The sequence below is a fragment of the Solanum stenotomum genome, chromosome 2 (genome assembly GCF_019186545.1).
Source record: "Solanum stenotomum isolate F172 chromosome 2, ASM1918654v1, whole genome shotgun sequence".
NCBI classification, from domain to species: Eukaryota; Viridiplantae; Streptophyta; class Magnoliopsida; order Solanales; family Solanaceae; genus Solanum; species Solanum stenotomum.
In genome coordinates, this window is record NC_064283.1 from 38,531,463 (window position 1) to 38,556,018 (window position 24,556).

Genomic DNA, 24,556 nt, shown 5'->3' on the forward strand with positions numbered 1-24,556 from the left:
TCTTCCATACAAAGTTGTCACCACTGCTGAATATGAGGTAAATATTTTAAAAAGATTTTTCTTCTCTTAATACCACTACATTGAAGTTTTACTTTTCGCCAATATATTGGTGATGCGTATTTTATTTACCTTCAAATGGGGCACAACAACAACACCAACCATAAATGTATTCTACTACAAACAAACAAGTTCACAAATTGAATTCTTAGTCATCACTCTCCCGACAATGATGTCTATTTATAAAACTCAAAGTACTTACGAAAATAATTAGGTGAGAAAGTGATCGCTATCAATAAAAATAGTCAACAAGAGAGTCGAGGTCGAATACCACAAGGAGTGATATATTTATAGGAATTCAATTAGGAAATTAAGATGCAAACCAATTCATTGTAGCAATTAGGACAAATGGGTGGATGATTCCACCAAATTAAAGGAAAGGTTTTGAAATCAATTAACACAATTCAACTATAAACAATGATTCAAACAAGTAAAGCACAATATAGGGGTGTGAGAGTTTGTATCAATATCAAATAGGGGGTACAAGTACTTGCTCAATAATGCTAACTAATCATGGATAGGCTGGATAATCGTCAATGATATAAATCTTCTTTCAATCTCAACACACCATATTATAGAATCTCCTTTCGATCTCATCTATGTAAATACATATCAACCCAATGCCTTACTAAAATCTCTCTTTAGAGTAGCACGATCGGCGTATCACCGTTCTATTCTTCAGCTCACCTTTTCTTGGCTTGATGCTTCAGTTGTTTAAAACTCAGTTGTCGAATCAATCGAGTCTGCCTTTCATGTTCGGCGAATTGTGGTTTCCACCACTACTAAAAAAAAGTGAATACCGACCTAAAAATTACCGACCTCAAATAGAAGTAGGTAATTTATGACCTCCAGAGGTTGGTATTGTTAAAAAGAATAGAAAATAAAAAAGGCTTTAGAAAACCGACTACAAGGAGTCGATTTTTATGAAAAATAAAGCGGGAAAATCAAATACCAACCTCTGGAGGTTGGAATTTTTTCTGGAAAAAATGAATTACAATAAAAACTGACCTTTTGATGTTAGTATTAAATAAATCAATAAATAACAATATTCTATTTTTTCTCAATTAAATATAAAAAACAAAATTGTAAAATATTTTGAATTAAGTTTATTTAAATTGTCTTCCGGAGGACGGTTTTGTGTAAAATAAAAAAGAAAAAAAATTATAATACCGACTTCTGAAAGTCGATAAAATTAAATAGTATGTAATTAAATCAATTTTCATTAAAATATTTATATTGTGACTTTCAAAAAATTAATAAATTAATATTTTCAATTAACTTTAAATAAATCGTTATCCGGATGACGGTTTTATATAAGTTCAAAAATAAATTAATATAAAATATCGACTTCCTTATGTCAGTATTATTTAATAAACATGACTACTTTTTATTTATCTTACAATTTAATGTGATACCAACCTCATGAGGTCGATATTTTTTATTTAATCTAATTACTTTTAATAAAAGCGACATTCGGAGGTCGATTTGTTTAAAATATTCCTATTAATCATAATTTTTCTATTGTGCATAATACTAAATTTTCATTTATGAAATAGACAATAGAACAACGTAAAGTACTATACAAAGCAAGTTCTATCAAGATTTTTACGTTCGATCTTGAATGGATGTCAAGTGTAGTGATCACACTGTAGGCAATGGCATGTAAAGGATAATTCATCGGAGTATGAAATATGTTGATTATATACTCGTAGAGTAGTTTAACAAATCAAGCCATATATATTAATGTTTCAGATATGGAATATATTATCAATTAAAGAAATACAGATGATCAATTTAAGGAGATTTATATATTAAATTTGATATTGATAAACTTTTGTTGATTGATAAAATTAAATTTATATAATTAGGAGGTATATATATATATATTGTTGACACCCAATTTTGACCGACTTACGATTAAATACGTATTTTAAAACATAGTACGAGTTTTAAAATCTTAATCGATTTTGTCTAAAATTATATATTATAGTATCGCTAATTTACAAAATTATCAATTATTATTATTAAATTATTTTTATTATTATTAAATTATTATATTTATCGATAGTTAAACTCGAAATAACTACTTTATTTAAATGTTTTTAAATTTAGGTGTGTTTAATTTATATGAAAATATTTTAATATATGTAGTATTTTATTAATTGAATAACATATCTTTAATCTCCCCCTAAATCATTTAAATTATAACCTCTTTTGTTCAATTTGTTCAATTTGTTTAATTCATAGCCCTCTTCCTATCCAATTCTATTTCATGTCAATTATGGCCATTTGCTTATTTCAATTATAGCCTATCTGAATCAATTCAATTCTCAAAAGCCCCATCCTTTAATCTCAGCCATTCGTTCATTCAAGATCAAATCTTGATCGTCCATATCATTCAAACCAAAGGCTGAGATCAAATCTTCATTCTTTATTATCAATTTATATTTATATAAACCAAATGAACCAAAACCCTCAGCCATCCTTCTTTCTTCATCTTCCTCTCATCTCCTCCTCCCCTATCTCTCCCTCTCCTCTATTCTCCTAGCAGCTCAGGCGAAGCAGCCAACGGCGCCGGCCAGCGAGCAGCCGCGAAAACCAGCCGGCAACTGGGCGCCGCCTCCGATCTGTCTTCTCGCCAGCAAGCGAAAGCCACGCCGGCCAGCTCCGACCGGCGAGCCTCTTTCTCTCTTCTCCTCCGCTCCAGTGAGGACGACAACAACAAACAGCAGCTCCATCTGCTCTGACCGGCGAGCAGCCAACTCCGGCGAAGGCAAGGTAATCACCGGCGAACCCCATCGAAGACGACAACAACAACAGTGAGACCCTCGCATCTCCATTCCTCTCCTCTTCGGCGAAGTTCTAGTAATCCAGGTATTGGATTAATCATCATACATACATAACAGTACTTATAATAAAGCTAAATTGAAGTTTACATGGTCCAACAATTTCTCAAACACGTCTGTAAATAACTCTAATATTAGAACTCTAAAACTATTCAAATTTATTTAAGCTATAGTTATATGAGACTGGCAAAACTAGATAATCAAACTTGGGATGGAAGGAGAAACAATGTCCGTGAATGTAGATTTATTAGGAGTCTAGACTCTCTCTTGACTCACCTGAGCCTTTATCTCAGTATGAAACTGACACTCTGAAACAATAGAGTTCATTCCAACAATCTTTGTATGGAAACAAGAAGACATACTGATTCCCAAGTAATTTGTGACATTCATCAGTCATCTTACCCAAGAGTCAGTTGTATGGAAGTTACTGAGCACTCTTCTGCATTTATTTTACTTAAAGACCGTCTGTGTTTGAAAGATATACAAACACACCACTGGATAAAACAAACAAGAAATCTCAGAATTAACAAGTGGAGCTTAGGTATAAATAGCCACGTCCTATTGGAGAACCATTCAGGTCAACACGGCAGAAGCAAGAACATTCAGTCACTCCTGCCAATGTTATGTATGCACATATGAAAATAGAAAGGCTGCATGAAGTAGTAGCATCAAGTCAAACCATTTTACCTTTGAAGTATGGAAACCACTAACACGCGCACATAGATAAGGACTCAACTTCTGACCTCCTTGAGCGCACAACATTTCAAAAACTAATTTCAGCATGCTCCCATAAAAAAGAGACCTTTAATCAATAAGACAGTATTAGTTATCTATAATGTGTTTTAAATTTCTAAAGTTCAAGTACAATTTTTTGAGAAAGTTAACTGGTTAAAGTTCAAGTACAATTGTTTTCTATAATGTTTTTGCGTCCATCTAGTATTGATACTTAGCTTTAATTTTGTGATAATTTGTTTGTGTCCATCGAGGGTTGGCGTAGCTTTAAATTAGGTGATAATGCATTTGTTTAGCATAAGTACCAACACTAGTTGATCCTATTGATGACAAAATTGATTTTCTTGCAAAATCAATTTGTGTTCATCTAGTGTTGACACTTAGATTTAAATTTAGAAATAATATAATTGTTAAGCATAAGTACCAACACTAGTTGATCCTATTGATGACAAAATTGATTTTCTTGCAAGATCGATTTGTGTCCATCTAGTGTTGATATTAAACTTAATTTCGGAATAATGTGTTTGTTAAACATAAGTACCCAACACTAGTTGATCCTATTGGTGACAAAATTGATTTTTTTGCAAGATCAATTTGTGTCCATCTAGTGTTGACACTTGACTTTAAATTTAGAAATAATATATTTGTTAAGCATAAGTACCAACACTAGTTGATCCTATTGATGACAAAATTGATTTTCTTGCTAGATCGATTTGTGTCCATCTAGTGTTGATACTAATTTAGGAATACTGTGTTTGATAAGCATAAGTATCAACACTAGTTGATCCTATTAGTTGGTGGATTTAGTTGTTGGAATTAATTCAAAAGTAGTTATGGTTAATGTTGTTTAGTTGTTGAAATAAGTTCAAATAAAGTTTAATTAAGCCCTAGCTAGTTTGACTCATTATTTAAAATGATGTAGTTTAGTTGGTGGATTTAGTTGTTGAAATTAAGTCAAAGCTAGTTAGAGTTAAAAAGTTGTTTAGTTGTTGAAATAAATTCAAATAAATAATGTGGTTTAGTTGGTGGATTTAGTTGTTGGAATTAAGTCAAAACTAGTTAGAGTTAATATTGTTTAGTTGTTTAAATAAGTTCAAATAAACAATGTAGTTTAGTTGGTGGAATTAATTCAAAATTAGTTAGAATTAAAAAGTTGTTTAAATAAGTTCAAATAAATTATAATGTGGTTTAGTTGGTGGATTTGGTTGTTGGAATTAAGTCAAAACTAGTTAGAGTTAAAGTTAGTTGTTGAAATAAGTTCAAATGAATAATGTGGTTTAGTTGGTGGAATTAATTCAAAGCTAGTTAGAGTTGATGTTGTTTGGTTGTTTAAATAAGTTCAAATAAATAATGTGGTTTAGTTGGTAGATTTAGTTGTTGGAATTAAGTCAAAACTAGTTAGAGTTAAAGTTGTTTAAATAAGTTCATATAAATAATTTGGTTTAGTTGGTGGAATTAATTCAAAACTAGTTAGAGTTAATATTGTTTAGTTGTTTAAATAAGTTCAAATAAGCAATGTGGTTTAGTTGGTGGATTTAAGTGAAAACTAGTTAGGGTTAAAAAGTTGTTTAGCGGTTTAAATAAGTTCAAATAAATAATGTGGTTTAGTTGGTGGATTTAGTTGTTGGAATTAAGTCAAAACTAGTTAGAGTTAAAGCTGTTTAGTTGTTGAAATAAGTTCAAATAAATAATGTGGTTTAGTTGGTGGAATTAATTCAAAACTAGTTAGAGTTAATGTTGTTTGGTTGTTTAAATAGGTTCAAATAAATAATGTGATTTAGTTGGTGGAATTAAGTCAAAACGAGTTAAGAGTTAAAGTTGTTTAGTTGTTTGATCGTATTTTTGTTTATTTTGAAGTTGGATTTAGTTTATTTTGAAGTTGGATGAAGTTTATTTTGAAGAAGATTAATGTATATGTTGAAAAATATTGTGTTGGCAACTTATTGGGTTGTATTGTTAGAAATATGCAGGTGGACAACTAAAATTGCAGCAATTTGCTGGCAGTTTTGTAGCAGAAAACCAACCTCTGGAGGTCAGAATCTCAAAAATAAATAAAACAAAAAATAAACGATACCGACCTTTGGAGGTCGGAATATAAAAAATAAATAAAATAAAAAATAAACAATACAGACCTCTAGAAGTCGGAATATCAAAAGTAAAAAAATATAAAATATAATATACAAAATACCGACCTCCAACAGTTGAAATTTAAAAATTAAAATATATGGACTTCCAAAGGTCGAAAATATTAAAAAATAATTTTTTAAAGATTAGAAATTAATTAATACCGACCTCTAAATGTCGGTATTTCAAAATATAAGAAATAAATATTTTGACATCCAGAAGATGGAAATAATAAAAATAAAAATAAAAATAAACAAATATATGAAAGTGACCTCAAGAAGTCAGAAAATAAAATAATGAATTTTTCAACTTAAAATTAAAACTGACCTTGAAAGGTCGGTAAATATCGACCTCCAGAGGTCGGTATTGAAAAGCGACCAAGCTTTTTCCGACCTAAGCTGGGAAGTTGGTATTTGGTCAGTATTTCAGGGAATATCAACTTTCGGAAGTCAGTATTTGTAGGTTGGTATTCACTATTTTTTTAGTAGTGCACCTTGTTCGCTCATTTAGCCTTCATTTTATCTCAGAAGTCTGTCACCTTCGGTGGTGAAATTTAGCTCGCCTTTTCACATTTGGAGGATCGGTGATGTCTTCCTTCTTCGCCAACTTGCCTTGATGTTTTATCATTAGACACTGTCAATTTCGACGGAGTTCATACCTATTGGGCGATTCGCCCATGGTATTAGGCGATTCTCAGTTGGGAGTTTACACTCTTTTCAATGTTTTGACCTAGATTTGTCGTTGCCTTGTCTTTTAGTTTTCATAGTCGTAAAATATCATTAGATAATGACATAAATGCCCGACATAAATAGTCATTGAAAACACTATTTGTTGAACTAGAAAGGCCTCAAATGAGTCAGAATCTCAGACTCATAACTCTTATAGTATCATTGACTAATGAGTAATTTCTGAACAAAAAACCTTAATGATACCAATACAGTATATGTATTTAATATCAGTTAAAAAAAATATTAGCCTTTATAATACCAATATTATATATATATATATATATTTATATTGATTATCAGTTAAGCGAAATGATCTCTTGGGAATCTATTGTAATTGTTTAGGGGACATCAATGCAAGGGGTATGTAGTTGTAATTAGTTTTATATTTTTAGGACAATTGCTTAGTTTCCCCAAAAATCAACCACAAAGACTTTTAGGGCCTGTTTGGAAAGCTAGGTAATTGGAATTGATGTAATTACTAGGATAATAATTATCAGCCTAATAAAAAACATATATTCTTAACTAATATTACCAAAAAATAATTGATTTATATTTTTCAAATTAGTATATTTCAATTGAATTAATGATAAAAATTAAAAGTACAAGGCAAGATTTATATGAACATCATGAAATACATGTTTGACAAAAAAATTAATATTATAAAACAAATGAAATTCAAAATATAACATAAGTTCTATTTTTTCTTTAAAAAAAATTCACATAATACTCTTATGTCAAATTTCAACATAACATACATAAAATATGATTTAGAAGAAAAGGGAAACGTCAGTCTATAACCTTATTCAACAATGAATTCTACTTTAATTTAAAAATTAGAATACAAATGAAATTATGCTAATGAAAATAAGAAACATAATTGGATAATACAAAAGATTGCATGAAATCAAATAAAATATATAAAATAAACTTTTAAGAATAATAAAAAAGAAAGAAAGAAAGAAAAAAGAATTGAATAAAAAGGATAATGAATGGGCCTAGAGGCCGAAAGGGGAGGGAAATGTTTCCCGCCATTTTGTACTTGGACCCATTTACTCATACTCATATAGCATTACTGTGTTGAAGGAAACTGATAGGAAAGGATGGAAGCGGTAAGGTCTCAGAGGAAATCTTTGGTGTCCACCGGCGTCAGTTCAACACTTCCTCTCTATCGCTCTGCCCCTCCACTTGAAGTCCGTCTTGAAGATTTTGAGCTTTACGCCATTGATCGCCTCCGAGGTACTCAAACTATAAACTTTCAGATCTCATTTCCTTCCTCTACGCTTACTAATTTTATTTTTCTTAATTCAATCCAGTTCTTAAAGGTATTTCGGATGCTTTGTCTAGAGGAAAGAAGCCCGATGAAATGGAGAAATTGGTAACTCTATTTTAGTAGTATATTTTATTTCTTTCTACATTCTACAATTGAATTCATCTTACTGCTTTCAAAATTAGGTGTTGGATCTGTGGAAAACAAATATGAGGCATCAACATTCATCTGAGCTCCTTAATAAGGACATAATTTCACATTTTGTTTTGCGACTTGTTTATTGCAGGACGTGAGTACCATTTTTTGCCTTTTTCCATTTTCCATAATTCTAACAATCCATTCTTTAATATATATAACTTAATCTTTTAGGGAGGAGTTAAGAAAATGGTTTCTTTCAATTGAAACTACCTTATTTCGTTACCGTTTCCGCGATGAACCTTCTGAAATTCAGGTTTGCCACATTTTCTATTCCTCTCACAACATCTTTATGCTTATTGTTTGTGATATAATAAATTTGGACGCAAAGAGCGCTAATGGCAGAGTTTGATCTTCCATACAAAGCTGTCACCACTGCTGAATATGAGGTAAATATTTTAAAAATATTTTCCTTTTCTTAATACCACTACATTGAAGTTTTACTTTTCGGCAATATATTGGTGATGCATATTTTATTTACGCCTATCTTGCTTATGATGCAGAGTGTGAAGGAAAAATTGAACCAAGTTTCACGCGCCATAGGCCAACCTATTACAAGTAGTAGTTCTCTTTTGTAATTCCAATGGTGAACGTCTATTTTGATGCTATTTAAGTCATTAACTTCATGATTTTGATTATTTGCAGCTGATGCTATCTATTACAAGGTATGCTCTTGACTTTTGCAATGCTTAACCCCCTGGTAAAAGAAAATGGAAGTAATAAAGGAGCCAATAGCTATGTAGCTTGGGCCCCTTTAAAATTTCTGCTGCACCCAAGTAGATCTGATAGGCTTTGGGTGTGGGATCCGCACCAAATTTGGTCAACTTATTTTGGGTACTTTGGTTACATCTATGACCAAGAAATGTAGATTGATTGGGTATTTGGCTTTATTTTTGAGTTTGTGGCATCTATTCATATAAAGTATGAACACTTTGCTATACATGGGATATCTTATGAATAGAATATCAGGTATTTTTTTTTTTTGAGATTGAAAAATAAAAAATAAAAAAATAAAATAATATCAGGTATTTATAATGTATTAAATTTAATAGTTTTAGCTCAACAACTTTTAATTGATTCGATACGTATGTATAAATGTCATAATTCCCATTTATTCGCCGTACCCCAGCATCCTTGCCCACTCTGAGATTCATACCTCCGAATACTAAATTTTATGTAATGAAGAACCTAACCTCTAGTTCTGCACCAGTATACCCATACTTAAGCCTGAGCAACATCAGCCAAGACAACAATATTTCTGCATGAACATCTATGTAGAGGAGTGCAAAAGAAAGATGTGGTTGACCATATTATACTTGTATACTTCCATTTCAGAATCGAAAGAATTGTTGCCTAATAGCTACATGTGTATGAATCGACAGATCAATTTGCTTAAGAAACTTCTTTGGTTTGACCTGCATGCTTGTTGGGGATTGTAAGAAATATAAGTGGCTATGATTTTGAGTGTAGACCTCTTGATGTGGCTGAACATTTTTCATGATTGGCTCAGTAGGAACTATAAGACAGGTTGTCAATTATATTATGCTAGGAAAATAAAGTATCAAAAAGGACTGTTTATCTTGTTTGAATGAGATTTTGCTTTAGGAGGTTCTGGTTGAGTTTTCTCTTATATTATTTTGGTTTTAATAACTCAAGGTTCCATTTGAGGAGGTGCCAGAGCTTGTGGCCGGTCGACGAGTATTTATTCAAAAAGGGAATGCATATATCGCCATGAATCAGGTAGTTCGTTGTATTTTTATGGAAGCTGTTAGAATATGAATAAATATATAAATCCTACTTAGAATAGAGATAAGAATAGGAATCCTAATTGGAAAAAGAGTCATAGGAATAGGAATCCTAATTTGAAAAGGAGTCATAGGAATAGGAATCCTAATTTGAAAAGGAGTCCAATGTAGTGTCTATAAATAGGGTCTCAATGTAATAATGTAGATACACAATCTCAATAATATATTTCTCCTATATTTCTCACATGGTATCTGAACAATGGTGAGAAATTAGATCAGCCGTCAATATGCAATTTTCCGGTGACCTGAATTGCTGCCCGAGAAGATAACATTTTTTGGCAGTGTTTTTCAGCAATTTTCTTTTTTCCTGTGGGGTCGCCTCTTAATTTCGAGGCTGACCATAAAATTTTTTTCTTGATTCCAGATCAGTTTTTGGTGATCGGATCTCTTTTTCCGGCAATCAGATTTATTTCCAACAGTTCCAATTCCAGTTCTAGCAGTCAGCCATTCCAGTAATCAGATTCAGGTCCCCAAAATACTACTTCTTCTTAGAAGGCTGTGATTGGTCCAAAGGGCTGGTCACAGACGGATTTCTCGGTTATAAAAAAAAAATAATTCTTATTTCACAATATGTCGTTTGAAATTGATATTTTTGGCTCCAAGAATATAGGAATTTCAAGTGCTATGATCACTACCGAACCATTAATGGGAAGCTCAAGCTATTTAGCTTGGGTTCTTCGGTTGAGTTGAAGTGCAAGGACCAAGGCGCCCAAGATCACTTAATCAACAATGCTAGTGTGGTAGATGAAAAGGCAAAGGTTAGTGAGGTAGATGATAAAGCCAAAGCACAATGGGAGAAGGTTGATGCTCAGTTATGTAGTCTTTAATGGCGATCTATCGACTCTAAGTTAATGCCCATGTTTCGCCCATCCTAGACATGTTATTTAGTTTGGGAAAGGGTTCGTGCTTTAAATACTAATGATATATCTCAATTCTAGGATGTAATATCTAGAATGACCAATTTAAAGAAACAAGAATTTGATGTCTACTTGGGATAGGTACAAGCAGTTATGGAGGAATTTGAAATGTTGATGCCCGTCACTATGAATTTGAACAAACAACAAAAGCACAAACAAACGTTGTTTCTAGTTCTTACACTTGTTGGACTTCACCCTGACCATGATTCAGGGCGTGATCAGATTTTAGCTAGTCCTACCGTACCTATAATTGATGAATTATTTTCTTGTCTACTTCGTCTAGCCGCGCATCCCAACAACAAAGTAGTTTCATCATTCACCATTGACTCCTCTATTTTGGCATCTTAAATCATCGACAAACGAATATATTAGCCTATGGAGAATTGGCAAGGAGGAGGTCTTTTTGGAAGATCTCGATCCAAGTGTAGTTATTGTCATAAGCTTGGACACACTTGTGACATATGTCCTACTTTGTATGGTCCACCATCGAGTTATGATCCTATTGCTATAAAGGAATATAATAAGTCCCTTTGAAATCGCACAATTAAGCAAACATCTCCATTCCACCAGTAGCATCTGTTGCTCAGCCTGATCGACCACCTAATAATTCTCATTTTGCTCAGGCAAAATATGATGAGTTCCTTCAGTATCAAGCAAGTAAGCAAACATCTCCACAAGTAGCCTCGGTTACTAAGCCTTATGTTCATATTGCGGGTAATTCTTATGCTTGTGTTTCACAATCTAGTACGCTCGGATTATGGGTCATGGACTCGGGCGCTTCTGATCATATTTCTGGTAACATATCACCTCTGTCTGATATTGTTTAGTCACAATCTCTTCTTGCTATTACTCTGGCCAATTGGATCCAAACAAAACCAAATGACCACCTAATAATGCTCATATTGCTTAGGCAGAATATGATGAGTTCCTTTGGTATCAAGCAAGTAAGCAAACATCTCCACAAGTAGCCTCGGTTACTCAGCCTAATGTTCATGTTGCGGATAATACTTATGCTTGTGTTTCACAGTCTAGTACTCTCGGATCATGGGTCATGGACTCGGGCGCTTCTGATCATATTTCTGGTAACATATCACCTCTGTCTGATATTGTTTATTCACAGTCTCTTCTTGCTATTACTTTGGCCAATTGGATCCAAACAAAACCAAAAGGGGTTGGAAAAGCCAAATTACAAGATGCAAGGATTGCATCACCCAAAAAACGCTACGGAACATGGGATTCAATGAGGAGAGTGCAAGCTGTCTCAATGATATGTCTATTGTTCCTTTTTCCCACACCATTCTATTGAGGGGTGCAAGGACAAGAAGCTTGGTGAATAATTCCTCGGTGAGTCATAAATTTCTGAAATTGGGAGGATAAGCATTCTAAGGCATTATCACTATGAAAAGCACGAATGGAAACACCAAACTGATTTTGTATTTCAACAAAGAAACTTTTGAATATAGAAAATAACTCAGAACGATCTTTCATTAAGAAAACCCAAGTGCATCTTGAATAATCATCAATGAAACTAACAAAATAACGAAAACCTAAGGGTGAACCGACTCTACTAGAACCGCAAATAACAGAATGAACTAATGAAAAAATAGACACTGAACGACTCTTACTAATATGTGTAAATGTAGCACGAATGTGTTTCCCAAGTTGACATAACTCACAATCTAATGTGGATAAACTAGGCACCATCATCTGTAGCTTGGATAAACTCAGGTGTCCAAAAGGTTTGTGAATAAGGGCTGGAGGATCTGTATCGGAGCATGCTGTGAAGGAATTTGAAGTAAAGGCCTTGTGATTCATGTCCTGTGCCACTCATCTGTCCCGTACTGCTGTCCTACATGAGAAAAGAATCATCAAACAAGGTTATGCCACAATGTAGGGCACGCGTTAAACGACTAACAAATGCTAGATTAAAAGGAGAACCAGGAACATAAAGAACAGAGTCTAGAGGGACATAACATAGTGGTTTGGTATGACTCATAGTGAAGCTGATCACTCTGTGTTTAATCAGCATTTTGCACAAAATCGTTTATTTATTTTGTTGTTTATGTTGATGATATTGTTATCACTGGCAACGATCAAGATGGTATCACTCATTTGAAGCTACATCTCTTTAAGCATTTCTAGGCTGAAGTATTTTCTAGATATTGAGGTTGCTCAGTCTAGATCAGGTATTGTTATTTCTTAACGCAAGTATGCCTTAGACATTCTTGATGAGACAAGAATGATGGTATGTAGACCCATTGACACTCTTATAGATTCGAATGTTAAATTCCTTTCAGGACAGGGGGAGCCACTCAGTAATCTTGAAAGGTATAGATGGGTGGTTGGAAAGCTGAATTATCTTAAAGTGACTAGACTTGACATCTCTTTTTCTGCGAGTGTTGTAAGTCAACTTATGACTTCCCCTTGTGATAGTCATTGGGAAGCAATTGTTTGTATTCTGCGACATATAAAGTCAGCTCCTGGTAAAGGACTACTATCAAAGCCATGAGCATATCATTGGATATACGGACGCTGATTGGGCAGGATTACCCTCCGATAGACGTTCGACATCAGGATATTGTGTTTTAGTAGGAGGTAATTTGGTGTCCTGGAAGAGTAAGAAATAGAGTGTGGTTGCTCGATCTAGTGCAGAATAAGAATATTGAGCAATGGTTGCAACAATTTGTGAGCTAGTTTGGATCAAACAGCTGCTCAGAGACCTAAAATTTGACGAAATCAGTCCAATGGAACTTGTATCAAGCAGCCCTTCATATCGCATCAAATCCAGTGTTTCATGAAAGGACTAAGCTCATTGAGATTGACTGTCACTTTGTCAGAGAAAAAGATACTCTCAAGAGATATTGTTACAAAATTTGTTAAGTCGAATGATCAACTTGCAAATATCTTCACCAAGTCTCTCACCGGTCCTCGTAGTAATTGTATCTGTAACAAGCTAGGTACATATGATTTGTATGCACCAGCTTGAGGGGTAGTGTTACATAGAATAAGAATATGGATAGGAATAGGAATATGAATCCTAATTTGAAAAGGAGCCCAATGTAGTGTCTATAAATAGGGTCTCAATGTAATAATGTAGATACACAATTTCAATAATATATTTCTCCTATATTTCTCACAGAAGCATCCAAATGAATATGTTAATATCAATATACCAATTCCTGTGACATAGCTTATTCTTGCAGGTGGTTTCACTAGTTATCACGCAGTTTCGGAGTCATCTTTCGAAAGCACTAGTGCTGACAAACAGGTTGGTTGCCCAGTTTTGGTCTTCATGGAAAGATGAGCATACCCATTCTTAGATAAGCAACATCTTAAAAATAACAATTATTGAAAGTAACTTCTCTTATTTTCACTATTTTAAACTTTGTTTCAAGCTGATTTCTTGTCATAAAAATGAAATTATCCTTTCCGGAACTTGATTCTCAATGACTGCAGTGCTTCAAATTAGTTGAACATGTCACATTAGAAACTGGATCGCTGAACAAATTCGTTCAGCTTCTCATCCAAGAATAAACAATATATCAGACAACAAAGAGAATTGATTTGTTTACTGCTTTATTTGTAAGCCTCTAGTCATTAGCATGTGCATTTCCACTTTGTGCATCAGGTTTCTCATTTTCTCTTGCTTTTCTTATATCTGAGTTGATGGTTTAGAGAGACCACATTTGTCATTGGTCAGATTTCTTCTATATCAGGAACTCATTAAGCTGACTATGTGTTGTTGAGTTCATCTGACATTTCATCTAGCATGTTGCTTTTGGAATTTTATCTATTTACTCCTTTTAAAGTTAAAACTTATGTTCCATCATTAGATATTTAGAAGTTTCAGTTTACTGATTTCAGAAAATGGACCTCGATGATCAGAGAACAGGAGAAGGACCGTTTGGTTCCTGTGAGTATTGAGCTAGTTTTGAAGTTGCACTCAAAGATTGTTTATGTTCCTTAATGTCTAAACCTAACTTCCCTTCAATATTTTAGATTATTGAAGCCTTATCCACAAGTTACCTGGGTCCTGATTATAGCCAGGTGGTTTAGAGCTCCTTTATTATCATCTACTTCTGCAGTTGCAACGTTCTTGTTGCGTTCACTTGACTAATCCAACCTTTGTTTCAGTCGAGAGAACAGGCAGAAATATCACTAAAAGACATTGACCAGATTGCTAAGAGTTCATTCCCTCTATGTATGCGTCATCTTTTCGAAAAGGTTAGAAGTTGATCAAGAAACTAAGTTCAGTAACATCGTATGTTCCTTTTAGGGTTTACTGTCATATTATCTCTTAATTGTTGTACTTTTAAGCAGTTATGATGTTTTGGTACTGCACCTTCTTTTCCAAAAAGTTCGCCTTCACTATGGTTTATGAATTATTGCAGCTACGAGAGGATCATCATCTGAAGCATGGAGGGAGGATGCAACTTGGTCTATTTCTCAAGGTTATATTATCAGGGTTGATGAGGATTTTGCCTAAAATAATTGAACTATTTTTTTAGATGTGATAACAGGATTAATGGAACTTCATTGCTCCGAGCACTCACATATTTTATTCCGCTGTATAGCAATCCATTATATTCATTTTTGTCTTTGATTTACACCAAAATAAATCACAAACTTTCCTTCTAGGTGATTCATCGATGTTGAATCGTATTCATGCAGTCGTTCCTCTCTCTTTATTGGTTTGGGGGAGGGGGGATTGGGGTTATTTATGACAATATATTATTGCTTTCCATTTGTTTATACAAAAAGGAAACTCAATACAACTGAATTTAGAAATTTTCTGCAAATAGGAGTGCTCCAACAGACGTTCTTTGTTATTGAACAACATGTGCTAGCTATTGCACATGACATAATAGAAAATGGATAATTAATAATTTGATAAACACAAACTATGCATTCAAGGATTCTGGTCAAATATCTGCCTTCCAGAGAGAGATGTGAAGAATAAAAAGCAAAAGGATTTACCAAAGCTAGAAGGTGGTCAAAGAAATGGTTCTGGATGAGGTTAAGAAGTAATTGCTTTTAAAAAATAGGAAATAGGCTTAGTGGTATAGAACAATTTTTATCCTACAGTTTTGATCAGTCAAGAAAGAAAGTAAGTTAAGAGGAAAAACGAAGAAAAGAGTCATGAAGTTCTCTTTTGTTCTATTAGGGCTCTCTTCTTGTCAAGAATTTGTTTAGAGTTACAGATTCTTTGGTTGAAGCACGTGGATATCTACAAGAACATGAGTATTAGTTTGAGGTTCTCTCAATGAGCGATCCTAAGAATCAATTCTTCACTTTTCATTCTTTGACAGTGTTTTGCTTTATTTGTAGGGTGTTGGATTGAAGTTGGATGATGCCCTTGCATTCTGGAGAGCTGAGTTCTCCCGAAAAGTAAGCAGTATTTAGTGTTCTATGTATTTATTTTTTTACACATTGCAAGTGTTTTCCTCTGTCGAATGTAATGGACTGAACATGTCCAAACATGAGCAAGCTATTAGAGGCAAGAAGCACTGTGGAGAAGAGTTGCCCTCAGTTTTCCTTGTACATGCTATATTTGTGTCTTAGCTAGTAATAGATTTACCACTATGGATAAGGAGAGAATAGACTGTGAACAAATGATAAGAAAGGTTGTCAGATGATATGGCTTCCACCTTTTGAAGAAGGTGATCTCAGATGTGTTCATTTTCTCTGGAAAATTAAGTGCATAAATTTTTCTTGTAGGTTGGTGCTGAAAGATTTGATAAAGAATATGCATACAGCATAAGACACAACTATGGGAAAGAAGGAAAGAGAACGGTAAGTAACTTATTTGAAGTTGCACTGCAGAAAATGTCGAGTTCGTGAGAATGTCTATGCATTTGGTATTCCATAGTTGTGATGGAAGCTGGAACATTCTATTCTGTATTATAACTGAGAAGTACCTTACGAAAAAAAAAAACAAATGTAACACACGAAAAAGAGCTCTAATGTCTGAAACAACCAAGAGAAGAAATACAAAAAGAACAAATTCTTCTTGTTCTGGATATCAACTTTCACTTCTGTTCTCTCTTTTAAGCAAGAAAAAAGCAGAAGAAAATGACTTTTGTCCGTCTTCTTTCGAGTTCTCTGTTCCTTTGAATGCCCATGAGTCAGCATAGAACATTGGAATAGTTTCAAGATTCTGCTGATAGATGTAAAGACTGAAAATAAGAGAGTGAATATTTCTACATCTTGTGCTATTTTTTCTTTTTTTTTGGTTGAGATTTTGCATTCTTTTCTCCCTTTGATTTCTAAACGACCCGTATTACTTTCTTGCAAGAGTGCAGGATTACACACCTTATTCTTGTCAAAAGATTATATCATCAACTCCTGGAGTTGGAGATCACCATGGCTGTCCATATCGTCATTTCAGGTCAGACTGATCTTCTGTTGCATTTGATCTTGTTCACTGAAGTGAGCAATTGTTGCTTTTATACAACATGAGATGCTCATTGCCCATGTTTATTCCTGACGCTCTGAGACAAATTAACTTTCCGATCGCTTCTTTCATCTCTGCCAAGTGACTTTTCATGTGTTTGCTTCCATCTGCATGATGTGTAGGCTGTAGCATGTTCTTGATGCAACATGATGAGATAATGAGGTCTTCCAGGCTGTCACTGATTAAGCACAACTTCTTATTATCCTGTAATTTGCTAACATATTCTTTGGACATCTAAGTTTTTAGGAAGTTGTATGGGTTAATGCATAGTTGTAAGTTTCTAGGAAGTCCAATTCCTACCAAAAGAAAAAGAAAAAGAGAGAAAAACCCAGTTGATAGTTCTGGGAGTAAGCATTTTGCTTGAATTGTAGGCCTTCCCAGTGTGAGTTTGGATTATTCTTGCTTGTGTGCTTCACTGAGTGCCAAAAAGAAAAAGAAAAAGTAAAACAATTAAATCCTTAATCCATGTTAAATAGAATTGAGACCATTTAGGAAGTTCAAGAGAGCTTAATCAATATCAAGGTTTAGAAAGGTGGAATTTCCAGCTTCATTACCTATCCCCAAGTAAAGAAAAATCCCATCTCCTCGATTAGATACTAAATTCTTGATTCCTGTAATGAGCAGTTGTAGTTAGTACCTTTGAGTGTTCAAGTCTTATGGAGGGTTGGACCAATGGGGTAGCCAGGATTTTCAGGAAGGGTGTCCAAGTTGTAAGTATTTTTTTTTTTGAAAAATTGATGTGCCAAAATTTTTCATAAGTCAAACTACGTCTTATTAGTGATTGATTTTTTTTTTGTGTGGAATGAATGCTCCAAAATTTTAAAAATCAAAATGTGTAACTAATCGATCATATTTTATTAAATATAAAGTGAACAAACAGTTTAAAAAAATACTGTTAAGTTTTTACAAAGGTAATGATAGCAATGAGACATAAGAACATAGAATAGAATAACAAACAACAACAACATACCCAGTGAAATCCCACTAAGTGGGGTCTGGGGAGGGTAGAGTGTACGCAGACCTTACCACTACCTCGTGGAGGTAGAGAGGCTGTTTCCGGAGGACCCTCAGCTCAAGTACAACAACCCAAGAGAAATAAGAGGAAACAATATATATGACATAGTATCCAATAAGAGAAAAGTGCATAGTCAACAACGGAGACAAGAACATCAAGAAAATAAAGTGAGAGGTGAAACTCAGTAAACGACACAAGACTATATGATCACAGACAAGAACTACAAGATCAAGGCTAGGACTACTACGAACGTTACCAACCAAAACCCTCGCACGGGAAGACAACACGCTAGCCCTACTAACCTTCAACCTTAATACGCGACCTCCACTCCTTCCTATCTAGAGTCATGTCCTCGGTAATGCGAAGCTGAGCTAAGTCCTGTCTAATCACCTCTCCCCAAAACTTCTTTGGCCTACCTCTACCCCTCCGCGTACCCTCTACAACCAGCCCCTCGCACCTCCTCACTGGGGCGTCTGTGCACCGTCTCTTCACATGCCCAAACCATTTCAGTCTCACTTCCCTCAGCTTGTCCACCACAGAGGCCACTCCCACCTTCTCTCGGATAACCTCATTCCTAATCTTATCGCTCCTAGTGTGCCCACACATCCATCTCAACATCCTCATCTCCGCAACATGCAGTTTTTGAACATGTGAGTTCCTGACTGGCCAACACTCCGCTCCATACAACAAGGCCGGTCTAACTACCACTCTGTAGAACTTACCTTTAAGTTTCGGTGGAACTTTCTTATCACACAAGATTCCAGAGGCAAGCCTCCATTTCAACCAAGCCTCCATTTCACTAATTAATAATTATTTTAATAAATAACAATTCAAAAATAACAAATTTATTAATTATTATAATTACTTAATTAATAGATATAGAAAATAATAAATTATTATTATTTTAAAGAGTCGGATATTTTGAAAAATAAAATAACAACTTGCAGGAATCGAACCTGCAAACACACGAACAACACACAACCTTGACTTTTCAAGGAGAGCTTCTACCACTGAGCTACCCATCAAGTTGTTGCAAGGGTGTCCAAAACTTAATATATAATCATACTAAACAATATTTTATCTATATACACCGGATAATTTTCCAACGAAGGGTGTCAATTGAACACCCTCAACCCATTGTAGCTCCGCCCTTGGGTTGGACACCATTTTATGTATCTTGAACATGAGAACTACATCATAGAAGATAAACTCATTTTATAGTTATGTTAGTGCAAGCTATTGGTTGTCGACCATAAATATTTGCTTAAATGTTCTGTTGAAGTGTATGATCATTTCATCTAAAAACTTAAATTGTGTTAGATAGCACAATTTTATTTACTTAATTATATTCTCAACATGCCCCTGGCCTCTGTGGGTTAGGCACGTGGAATTCTTTTTGATAATGAGTGACGGCGAGACTCAAATTTAGCACTTTTGCCTGCTCTATTACCATGATAAGAAAATAGGCATTGGGTCTAACTGAATTTTAAAAGCTAGCTTATGAGGTAAGGACTATCCAAGACCATATAGGGAGACCAAGTATCCATCCCACCACCAATATGGGACTCAACATCCCCTTTTGCCAATTGGAGTGTGGACAATATAGTCCAAGTATAGGGTGTCTAACATCGGATAAATCAAGAATTAGGATGAGTTCGACTCTGATACCATGTCGAAACGCATGACCATCTCATCTAAAAGCTTAAGTTGTTAGAGTAAACAAATTTTTATTTATTTAATTCTATTCTCAACACTTGCGATAGAAGATATTATTATCTGTCAGTGACTCAGTTCTATTTTTTTTTAAAAAACTTTTGGACTTGTTGGATTGAGATCCTTGTATCGATATGTTTATCTTAGAGTTGAAGGACAATAGTCAATAGTCACAACTTTTTTCACTACACAAACTTGCACTTAATTCCTAGATAATACAATGTGTCTTACTTGGATATTGAGTGTTGGCCTTAGAAATATAATACCACTGTGAGAAATATAGGAAAAAATATTATTGAATTGTTGTCTCTACATTATTATAGAGAGACCCTATTTATAGACACTACAATAGACATCTTTTCGAACTAGGACACTATAATACAATCCTTTTCTAAGCAAAGACACTATATACTATTCCTATTCCGATTATAAGTAGGATTGTATATACCTATTACTATTCCAACACTCCCCTTCAAGCTAGTGCATACAAAATCAAATGTATCTAGCTTGTTACAAATGTAACTAATACGAGGACCGATGAGGATCTTGGTGAGATATTTGCAAGTTGATCACTCGACTTCACAAAATTGACAGTTAATCTCAATGTGCTTAGTTTTCTCATGAAATACTGAATTTGATGCATAATGCCGATAAAACAAAGAGTAATAAAATTATAGTGTTGAACTTCCCAAACCAAGCTTGCAAAGACTGTTTTAGACCATAGAGTGACTTACGTAATCGACATACAAGGCTACTAAACTCCCCTTGAGCAACAAAATTAGGTGGTTTCTCCATATAAACTTCTTCACAATGCAACGGTGGCCGTGAAGTGCTCAAAATTTGATATAAAGTATATGGATCGTGTTGGAATCAATAGATGAGTCAATATTAAATAAGTCACTGAAAAATTGGTCGGAACATGCTCATATGTTGGAGTATTAGATTTGATGGCTGAAAGTGGTCAAAGTCTAAGAAATAAAATTATATGGGTAGGGTCGGAATGATAGCAAGACCCAACTAGAAAATAGAAATTATATAGGAAAGGTCGAATTGATGGCATGACCCTATTGAAAAAGAGAAATAATATGGGTAGGATCGAAATGATGTCACAACTCTATGGTAATCAGATTTGAGGAGTCACCGGAAAGACGAATGGAGTTTTGCAAATCAAATATGAGGAGTCATCGAAAAGACACAATGCCATGCAACTCAGATATGAGAAAGTAGTTTGGAAAAATTTACGGTACTATTTAAATTAAATATGAAAAATAGTTCGGAGAGATGCACGACAAAGTCGACGCTACACAAATTAGATATAAAAAAGTAGAAAAAGTAGTCACTAGAATGATGTCACTGTGCTACACAAATCAGATATGAGAAAATAGTCACTAGAATGATGGCACAGTGCTACACATTGATTATAAAAAGGTAGTTGCCGGAAAGATGGCACGGTGCTACACAAATTAAATATGAAAAAATAGTCCTATTCCTATGTCTATTCTAAGTAGGATTGTATATACCTAGTACTATTCTAACACCACAAATTTCACCAAATTCCCTTTATCTTTAATCTCTTTGAATTTATTTTTTTTTGATGACAAGGGAAACCTGTAGCCGCTACCCTTTGGGTGCGCACAGGGTAAAATTCCCGCTCCTATGCAATAGCTCGCAAACTACATAGAAGAGGTAACCCACAATAAGCAAGCCCGGTGCGACGAGCTCGACCCAGAAGGCAAGCCCCTTGCTTTCGCTGGCAAGGGGTTTCAAACTTGAGACCTCCAACATAGAAACCACTGGGCCACCCCCGAAGGGGTATCTCTTTGAATTTTGTTTGTTTACTTTCTTTTTTAATCTCTAATTCCTTTATGAGATTCCATGTTTTTCTTTTTTAATAGCACATTCACATTTATCTTTTGAACTCGTAGTTCTATGCATGAACTGAAAGATAATATAGGTTGCCTGCCTTAGATATTTACAAAATTCTTTTTGCATGTTGTACCATCCAATAAGACTATCTATGACTATGTATTGTCTCCATGTTATTCTGTCGAGACAGAAACTGAAGTTGATTAGTAAGGAAAAGTGAAAAGCAATTTAATAGTGATATTATCTTCAAATTGTTCTATGTTTCAAAGATTGAACCAGTAAAAGAAACAGAAGAGGTGCCTTTTGCTTTATGTGATGACCTATTGTTGTCTCTATATGATGATAGAGACTATCAATTAGCTTTTACCTTATTGGCTTGCCAAATTTGCTTCAACAGTGAGGAGAATCTGAGAACTGCTCTGACCAGGATGAGAGTAGGCAATCGAGCACTGGAGGATGTGATAGACAAAGTCCGAAATAGACATTATCAGGTTGGTGTATAATTTGATGAATTATCACTGCTTTATGTCACCTTATTTCATATGTTGTGATTGTAAAATTGTGCAGTTGGCATGCACTTTGACTTTTGAAGCTGTTCATGGCTCATCTTGTGATGCTGGGGTTAACCATCCAAATCAGTACTACAATGACAGTCATAGGATCTTGGAATCACAGGTAAATTCTTCATGGAGTAATACTAAGATGGTTTGTAAAGGTTATCTTTGTCATTGTGAATTTGTGATTATGGATTTGGTGGTATAATTAATCATGCGATGTGATAAAATATTTTTCCTTTGTTTCCATTACCTGCTTTAGGAAGAAGTATGATGCCGAATGCATTAGGTGTTTGGAGTAATGCTTCTTTATTATTTGACTAACTTCCCTCAATATTGTGGCCCTTTCAGTGGGCACATGGCTTTTCACATTTTACATCATGCCTTAGTATGTATCTTATTTTTGCGGTTAATCAACTTTCAGAAGAGTTCCAGCAACCCAAAAGGAACAACAGCTTCAATGTAGGGCAGTATAGACGTGTTGCCTCCCTTGTGTGAGTCTTGTCTATGATAAAATTCTGTAGAATTCTACTGTATTTTCTTGTTTCCATATTTATTTTCCTTTCATGAACATCCCATGAAACTGCAGTGGAAGATCTGGTTGACTCGCACCTGCAAGAATCCAAAGAGACCATGCAGGACTAACTATAAAGAAGAGCTGATGCCTTTTTTGTTCAAAGAAGTTAGTAAAAAGGGAAAGCAGTTGAATCACCAGATACAACTTTTCCATGTAATCCTATTGTTTTAAAGCATTAGTGGACTTGTAAGTCTGTAACTTGTATAAATATCTGGAGGAAGGTGATGTGACACTCTCTTTACCCTTGCCTTCTTTCTTATTTCTCTACTCGGTAGATCTGCAGATGTATAATTCTTGTCTTTTCCCCCCTCTTTATTATTGCAATATCCATGATAGAATTAATACGTTATGAGTCTTTATGGTAGAAATTGAGAAAAAGCATAAAATAGTCCCTTATCTTTGAGGGCCTATTAGTAAAAATCCGATGGTCACTTTGAGTCTTAACCTAAAGTTAAGGAACTATTTTGAGGTTTCTCTAGAAATTACACATTAGTAGTATGTGTTTATGAGGTGGCAATCAAATAGCTATGGGTAAACGTAACTGCTCCTCTTGTAAGAATTTGAGCGACTTGTTTTGATTTTAATAAATGGAAAAGAGTCAGAATGCTCTTACAGAAAAATTAATTAAAGTATTTGTTAATATAGTTCTTGATTTTAAAGTTAAAATATTTTTGTTTCTTAATATTTTTAGAATTGAAAAATTATAAGTATTGGTTAATATAATTCTTGATTTTAAGGTTAAAATATAACATTCATAATGTCTTTAAAAATATTATTGATGAAGTTATTGTCAACCTTTTATTATTTTATCTTTGAAATCAATAAATATATTGGCAAAAATATGTATCCTACTTCAATTTGGAAAAAAATATTTAGGAATAATAATGTTTTTTAGTTTATTAGGAGTTTTTAATGAAAACTAATGATAAGATTATTATGATATATATGTATATATGTATATGTATGTAATTTTGTGTTAGGACTAAACAAAACATCTTTTTATTAGGACTAAGTTCAATGTAGGGTACATATTATCCTACTAATACTAGGAGCTTAACCTTGAATCTATTTCAAGTAAATTAGGGGTAGTAAATTCCTCCATCTGGCCATGGCTAGTGGATTGATTCGCGTGTGCTTAGTAGTTTGGTGAGTCCTTATGGTTTGAGGGCATGACCATTTATCAGTTCCACGCTCTTTTAATCTTTTCAGTTTTCAAACTTATTTTGTGAGCTAGGGCTTGTTCTAGCCATAGATATGATAGTAGAAGCTTGTTGTTAGACTTGGTATGATTTCACATTCAGTTTTTGTACTCTGTTTTAGTATCAAGTTTTGTTAAAGTGCTGAGACTTTTATTCCAATTTATCGCTTTATTTTTGTTATGTCGATATCTTAGTGTCATGCTTATGTCAAGTGACTTGTTTAGGGTGTATCGAGATCCTATTTTTCATGTCACGTTTAGGGGAAGTATGGATCGTGACATGTCAGTACTTGAAATGTACTAAGTATGGGGAAATGCAACAACTAAGTAAATATAGTATAGAAACTGATGATTTGATTCTGGAAACATAGTATATGGTCATGCAATACTTGTGAAAATCATAATCATATGTGGGAGATGCCATCAACCAACATAATCTATGTGATCTATAACATGGAGTTTAGTCAACTGGTTTGACACCAAAAAGAGAGTGTCCTATTTGCCAAGG

General features: G+C 34.2%; 1 protein-coding gene across 4 annotated transcripts; it reads left to right on the top strand.

Annotated features, from left to right (window-relative positions):
- The first annotated feature begins 2,792 nt into the window (after positions 1-2,792).
- Positions 2,793-23,059, top strand: LOC125854921 (probable DNA primase large subunit). 4 transcript variants are annotated; one of them, XM_049534527.1, is made up of 21 exons: positions 2,793-2,931; positions 7,571-7,723; positions 7,801-7,862; positions 7,940-8,043; positions 8,124-8,205; positions 8,279-8,338; positions 8,453-8,510; positions 8,595-8,614; positions 9,606-9,689; positions 13,875-13,939; positions 14,536-14,584; positions 14,671-14,718; positions 14,806-14,895; positions 15,063-15,122; positions 16,000-16,059; positions 16,390-16,464; positions 16,974-17,059; positions 22,117-22,210; positions 22,287-22,394; positions 22,698-22,767; positions 22,863-23,059. In XM_049534527.1, the coding sequence occupies exons 2-20, from the start codon at positions 7,588-7,590 to the stop codon at positions 22,737-22,739; spliced, it is 1,383 nt and encodes a 460-aa protein (XP_049390484.1). In that variant the 5' UTR covers positions 2,793-2,931; positions 7,571-7,587; the 3' UTR covers positions 22,740-22,767; positions 22,863-23,059. The 4 variants fall into 4 exon arrangements, with proteins under 4 accessions (XP_049390484.1, XP_049390485.1, XP_049390482.1 ...); XM_049534528.1 differs by having other exon boundaries at positions 8,453-8,507; XM_049534525.1 differs by lacking the exon at positions 22,698-22,767.
- The last annotated feature ends 1,497 nt before the right edge of the window (positions 23,060-24,556 follow it).

What these genes read in the sequence shown, in the direction of transcription:
- LOC125854921 (XM_049534525.1), top strand. Translation starts at nt 7,588, where the DNA reads ATGGAAGCGGTAAGGTCTCAGAGGAAATCTTTGGTGTCCACCGGCGTC. An exon ending in AGGCCAACCTATTACAAGTA is followed by an intron (nt 8,511 to 8,594) that starts GTAGTTCTCTTT and finishes GATTATTTGCAG; the next exon opens with CTGATGCTATCTATTACAAG. An exon ending in CATATATCGCCATGAATCAG is followed by an intron (nt 9,690 to 13,874) that starts GTAGTTCGTTGT and finishes TTATTCTTGCAG; the next exon opens with GTGGTTTCACTAGTTATCAC.